General features: G+C 34.7%; 1 protein-coding gene across 1 annotated transcript in view; it reads left to right on the forward strand.

The window, feature by feature from the left end:
- The first annotated feature begins 737 nt into the window (after window positions 1-737).
- The window catches only part of LOC143020743 (glycine receptor subunit alpha-4-like), a 26,546-nt gene continuing 19,762 nt past the window's right edge, over window positions 738-7,521 (forward strand). The window contains exon 1 of the mRNA XM_076177466.1: window positions 738-919. Coding sequence (XP_076033581.1) covers window positions 849-919 — 71 coding nt within the window. The 5' untranslated portion in view covers window positions 738-848. The remainder of the gene's footprint in view (window positions 920-7,521) is intronic.

Consider the following 7,521-nt stretch of genomic DNA (forward strand, 5'->3'; position numbering starts at 1 on the left):
AATTTTTTTTAGAAAAGTCTAGAATAGTGTAAACGAAGTTTTGTTCTAGGTCTTCGGTAGAGTAGAAAATCCCTCTCAAAACTACTTTTGTTTTACGCCGGTCTAGGATCACGTGTTGGACTCGTGATCTACAGCCTGTGGTTATATGCATGTGCAGTAAATACATTTCTATATTTATGTTGGTTTGCGATAGGGTGCATGTTCTAAGTTTTTAAAATTCCGTTGGGATGAATAGCGAAGCGACATGACGTCATTACGTTTCGTTTGTTTGTTTTTTCACTGGGCGTCATTTTTTTTTTTTTTTTTCGTACACAATTTTACTTCGGTCATTGAGTGAATCTAGTTTCTCATTTGATTTGGATCACTGATCTATGTCACTTTAATAGTATTAGTTTTTAACCAAAGGGTACCTGTAATCATTGTTGTGAACATATCCTCTCAAACATTCAAACATAAAGGGTATAGGTGACAGAGCTTACCACAATGAAACATTTCATCGTAATGTACAATACTAGATTTTTTTTTCATCAAACAGTACCCGTGCAATAAGAATAACGAAAAACATATTTGTATTTCTGACACATCGTTCAGCGAGCTATTGTAAATGCTTAAGCATTCTACAAATTCTTTTATGTCCACCATTCATACATAAGCCCATTGCCTATAGAGGTATGGGCGCTATGACAAATGACGTCCGTAACTTAAGGGAACTGGAGAGGGGAGGGGAGGAGGAGTGGAGGAAGAAAGCAAATGCTACCTGTAGCTGCCTCCCACCATCGCCGGCGTGAGTCCAATCGTCCGCTGGGGACCAGTGGAAGCAGACGGGACGCGCCTTCTCGCTCGCCGCCATGGCTGGAATCCGTCGTCTAGGTCAAATATGGACGGCTTCTTTCTTGTTCGTTTTCATATCTGATTTCAGGTAAGATTATCTTATACGCTGTTGTTATAATTCCCAAATATATTGTAAAACTAGTCGGTGAATAAGATCATGGAAAGATTACAAAAACCGTTTTCAAAATTATCTAATTCACATGTCAGTTGGTAAGGGTGGTACGATGGACGCAATGATTATACCATACAGCTACGTAAAGCGATTTGGCCTCGTGATGACACAGTAAATTATATAAACGTTGTTAGATACGGACTTCAGAATGTGTTCATCTGTCTACGTTAAATTCTTTCCCATCTTCTTTCTGTCGTCTTTGTGGATACGTGTTTTTTCAGTTGCCCTCTAACAATGATGATCATAATGGCTTTAGGTTGTGATGTCATTGTATGAAAATGTATACAGTATATATATATATATATATATATATATATATATATATATATATATATATATATATATATATATATATATATATATACATATGGTGGTGAGGCTAACACAAGGAAGTATTGGAGATTTATTACTGACGTTTCGTCCTCCCCAGAACTTCTTCGGAGTATATATGCACTCACACAGTATATATATATATATATATATATATATATATATATATATATATATATATATATATATATATATATATATATATATATGAGAGAGAGTAAGTAATAGATGGGGAAGAGTAAACGAAGATGGGCTTCAGAATACGTTTATTGTCCTAACGTTTCGGTCTCTATAACCTTCTTCAGAGGACTCGCTATAATACATCAAGATCACATAGACCATAGACAGCGGCGGTTCTTCCTATGGGCGGTATGGACGGTCGCCCAGGGCGGCACTTGGGAGGGGGCGGCATTGCAGTCGTTGATGCTGCAATGTCAGCTATTCAGGAAAGATTTTCCACCTTGGAAAATGTGGGAGAGAAGTTTTGTGTGCTGACTAATTTTCATAATCTTACATTTGAGGAGCTGACCAAAAAATGTGAGGCTCTTAGCACTACAGTACAGTTTAAGGGTCATTGTGACTTGAATGGTAGAGAGCTTGTATATGAGCCGAAAATTTTGCCAGACATGCCATCACAAACTATGTCCTTGCTTGGACAATTAACATTTATCCACGAAAAGGAGCTCTCTGAAATTTATCCAAATTTGTGGACTGCTCTCAGGATTGCTTACTCTTCCAGTCATTGTTGCTGAAGCAGAGAGGAGCTTTTCGAAATTGAAACTCGTTAAGTCCTCCCTGAGGTCAACAATGTCACAGGAACGCCTCATTGCTTTGGCCACCATCAGCATAAATCACACAGTTGCTGAAAATATTTCTTATAATGAATTAGTTGATGACTTTGCAGCTAGGTAGGTGAGAAAAGCAAGGATTTCGACGGGAGTTGTATTGTGGTCCAATAAATTCTGTTTATTTATTTTTTGCAAGGTTTGTAAAATTCGCAAATGATTTACTTTTGTTCTGTAGTAGCAATAAATATTTCAATAAAAAGTTGTTTTCGGAAAGTTTTGGTCGTCTTAAACTTCTTATTTACATTGTGGAGGGGGGAGAAGCCAAGCATTTGATGTGCATTGTGGAAGGGGGACGCCGAAGGTCAGGTTCGCCCAGGGCGCCATATAGGCTAAGTCCGCCACTGATCATAGAGACCGACACGTTAGGATAATAAACGTATTCTAAAGCCCATCTTCGTTTACCCTTCCCCACCTATCACTCTCTCAAACAATCTATATTATATATATATATATATATATATATATATATATATATATATATATATATATATATATGCGTATACACATACACACACACATATATATATATATATATATATATATATATATATATATATTTGCGTATACACATACACACATATATATCCATATACATAAATATCCATATACATACATACACATAAATGATAAAAATATAATGAAATAAAATTAAAATTATAAGACAAATAGAATACCCTCATCAATAAAAATAAATAAATAAATATATATCGCAACAGTGGACATGGATAAGAGTGACAAGCCCAAAGGTGCATTACAGTTAACGTGATCGCTTTCCCTATGAGGGGGGATAAGGATAACATCAAAGAGTTCCACTGCGTTTTGCAGAGGGCGAAAGGATGAGGGACGACTAGTATTCGTATTAGGCCCTATTAACACTAGCAGTTTCAACCACGGCGGTTTAGTTACAATGTAAGTCAATGGAGGTGTTCACACAGAACCGCGCATTCTCCTTGACTATCTCTTCTAAAGCGTCCATGAACACAACCGAAGAGGAGGGGTAATTGCATTGCGTACCTCGAGACGGATTATGTAGGCAAAACATGTTAAAGGAAAATGTGCATACCTAAAAACAATTAAAATGAAAGATAATTAAATATATAAACAAATGAACTAGATTATCATCGGCAAGCTTGCAAATTTCAATTTCGTAATGATCAGTGTGAAGATGTCCTTGGAGTACCAGTTATGCTCCCATCCGCCTTCCTATATCATTTCTATGCAAATTTATATTTTGTTGCAGTTAAATGCATATTCATATTCTTAAAAAAGATTGTTTTTGTAACAAGAGAGTTACTATTTGTACATATATATAAATTAATCAGCAAAAAAACGTATCTTTGTATAATAATGATATCACAAGTCACGCCTAGGTGTCCGTCATGATTATATATTGGAGACGATATCGTGATGAAATGTATACCAGATAATCCAAAAAAAAAAAAAAAAAAAAAAATTATATATGTATAAATATATATATAAATATATATACATATGTATGGAAATGTATATATATATATATAGAAATGTATATATATATAGAAATGTATATATGTCCAGTAAATGTATATATATACATATATAAATATATATATATAGAAATACATATATATATATATATATATATATACATATATATATATATATATATGTAAGCCGCCCCAACAGTCCAGTCTCTCTGTCTGTAGTACTACGGTGAGTGGGTTATAATAGGGTTGCGTACGTGTACTATATCTAGATGTCGATAACACAAATATCAAATTCCTGGACAAATCGTTGTAGGAAGAAAAAATATATATTCCTGGGTGACTGATGGCGGTACACAGTTTCGAGTGATCACTATCGACGCAGACGACAATATAATGGCCGAATTGTGTAAGTAGAAAGATTTCAGATTGGCGTTATAATTACTCGCTTTTTACTCACTTTTATTGACGACGCTCAACAGGTTTGATAGGACGTGAATTCACGCGCGCGAAATTAAATGGTCGCTAAAAGACGGTGGAGCGAAAAGTCGGTAAATCATCATTATTATTATTTTTATCAGTTGTTCGAAGCGTTGGACGACGGACAACAGATTAAAAGTAGATAACAATATTTATTAGATAAAATCTGAATAGATTTATTGTATAAACAATGGACAATTCAGGCAGAATTTTGAATTGCCAATAGAATGATTCAGCGATTTCCAAAACTGATTACGAAATAGCCATCCACTGCAAGGAGTTATCATTTTTATCAGTTGTTCGAAGCGTTGGACGACGGACAACAGAATAAAAGTAGATAACAATATTTATTAAATAAAATTTGAATAGATTTATTGTATAAAAAATGGACAATTCAGGCAGAATTTTGAATTGCCAAAAGAATGATTCAGCGATTTCCAAAACTGATTACGAAATAGCCATCCACTGCAAGGAGTTAAATACAAACGAATAAAAACAAAAACAAAAAACAATTGAATTAATAAATCTATAAAAATAAAGGATGAATGATATGCATGAAACCATATTCTATATCCTTATCCAACAAACAGTTACATGTTACAATTCACGTTCTAAGTTCTTGAACTTGAATAATTAACGTGTAGGTAACCGGTCGTGTCAATACCATTACGGAAAACGAGATATTAATTGACCGTCCATTCCATACCATTTTCGCGAAGTTTATATGGTATTCGTCTGTACATCATCCAGTAGCTCGCCAATTAGGCTACACCTTATTCTAAAGCTACACGCATGTAACAATGACAACAATCACTGACTGCAGACATTTGGAGCAGTTTCTTGTTATTCTTATCGTGTTCGGCAACGTGCTCTTCTCTTCTACTCTTCACACTCAAAACTTATCTGTATATATGATTATATAATAAAATAATATTAACAATAGTATCAATAACAATATATTGATAGCGCATTGAGCTAAGTCACTGACACTTTATGTCCGAGCTGAGTTCGAGTCCTCGGACCGACCACGTATCAATTTCCACATATATGTTTCCTTCGAGCTCCTTGTCAGTCTCGACAGCGATGGCATGGAATTAAAAGTGAATTGTGGCTGATAAGATGTTAATCTCTTCACTGGGAACAATTCAGTGTATGTATATATACATGCATGTAATTATTATATACATATATACGCATATACGTATGTACATATATACATACATATACATACACACATATACATACACACATACATACATACACACATACATATACACACATACATATACACACATACATATACACATATACTAAGGACTACTATTACACAGGACGTGCGCACCCAGATCCGTGGGTCCGCTAGCGGAGGCCATTGCTTTCTTTGTAACCTAACATTTTATATTGGACAAATATATCAAAACTAGAAACCTAACATTGTATATAGGACAAATATATCAACTATTGACTTATTCAATGCAGTAGAAGTTAATATAAACTTTTATAGTGAAATAAGAAACTATTTTTAAGGCACTATTATGCTTTGAAATGCCAATTTTAGCCGGACTTAACAGGTATTATTGTATGAGGTAAGTGGACACCAGGGTTGGCTTTTTTTTTTTTTTTTTTTATCTTTTTATAAATATAAAAAATATTCTTTTTTTAATCAGATCTATTTGATTTAAATAATTTTTTTTTTATAGATTTTAAATACTGTGGGATTGCTATCTGATATGCGATCTGATTGCTAAAGGATATTTTTAGCATATCAATATAAGGAGCAGTGTTATATAGACTTGCCACAAGTATACAAGGAACGGTATAAGCCTACATGTAATATATATATATCACTGCAGCCCACAAGAAGTTTCAACAAGATTCTTGTTGAAATTTGTCCTAGGTAAGCAACTTCTCACTGAGTCAGTTGCTGCTTTGGAATCTACCAGGAAGGATGTCTTCTGGACCTGGCAGAATGTTTCCTTCAGGCAGAAAAAATTATCCTGTCTGGAATTATTTTGAAAAACTACAAACTTCTGGCAAATGGTACCGAGCTAAATGCAAAGACTGAAGCCAGGAACTACAGGGCATTGTGTCAAGATTAAAATCTCACAGAGATAAATGCCAAGGTCAGTCACAGCATACAGAAGAAGAAATTGATGACCCAGGTAAATAATTCTACTTATATTGTGTGCATTTCTCCCTTTTCATACGCAACTAAATAAATTTGGTGAACAATGGAGAGCATGTGCAATAAAAATGTGAAGGCCTAAAGAGATAATACTTCAACTTCATTACTTCTAAATTTGGGTAATGACTATATCACTATAATATACTGTATCCACTCAACTTTGGGGCCTAGATGATTGTTATTCATTTCATTCAACATTGTGTAATATATTTCATAGGTTCCATTGGAATTCAGCCCACATGGGATTCAGCCCAAAGGGATTTAGCCTAACCTAACCCAACTAACCCATTATTTTTAGTGATTTTAAAAGTGGACTGAATCCTGTGTGGGCTGAATTACAAGCCCGCCTATTTCATATCCTGTTAATTATGTCCAATTAATCTAGTGGCTTGTGTGAATATGATCATTATCTAAAAAAATAACTACTGTACTCAAAAGTAGCCTAAACCACACTGTATTCATTCATTTATTTATTCATTTATAAATTATGCAATATGCTAGAATTTTCTGTTTCCATTTCAGGATCTGTATCAACAGCTTCAATCCATTCATCATCGGCTCCACTTGAATTATCTGCAAACCTGACTCCACCATTAAAAAGGTTACTATCAGACTTCTCTACAGGCGCCAGTTCTGCTAAATAATTTTCATCTAAAAGAAAGTCATCAACATCTCTGGACAGATTTACCATAAAAACTTCAGCCTCTCAAAAGGAAAATGTCGACAAAGAAGTTGCAAGAATTATATTTGCTACAAATTCACCATTTCGTCTTGTTCAGCATCCTCAGTTTCTCAAGATGGTTCAGAACCTGAGGCCAGGTTATATTCCTCCATCCAGAAAAGATATTGCTGATAAGTACTTGGATCTTGTGTATGAAAAGGAATATAAAAAGTGTGCAGATGACCTGGATAATGAAACTGTATGTCCTTCAATTGATGGGTGGTCTAACATCCATAATGAGCCCATAATATGTGTCACTCTACCAACATCCACTGGTCAGATTTATTTAGTTGACACAATAGACACATCAGGGAAACCTCACACTGCTGAATATCTTCTACAACTTGTACAAAATTCGATCAAGAAGGCTGAATAAGATTTTGTTGTCACATTGGAGGTGTTATGATAGACAAAGCAGCAAATGTCACCAAGATGAGAAAACTCTTGGAGGAATCGAGTGAACCTGAGCATACCGTCCTCACATACGGCTT

This window comes from Oratosquilla oratoria, chromosome 40 (genome assembly GCF_046742065.1).
Source record: "Oratosquilla oratoria isolate Oo_2021 chromosome 40, ASM4674206v1, whole genome shotgun sequence".
Taxonomy (NCBI): domain Eukaryota; kingdom Metazoa; phylum Arthropoda; class Malacostraca; order Stomatopoda; family Squillidae; genus Oratosquilla; species Oratosquilla oratoria.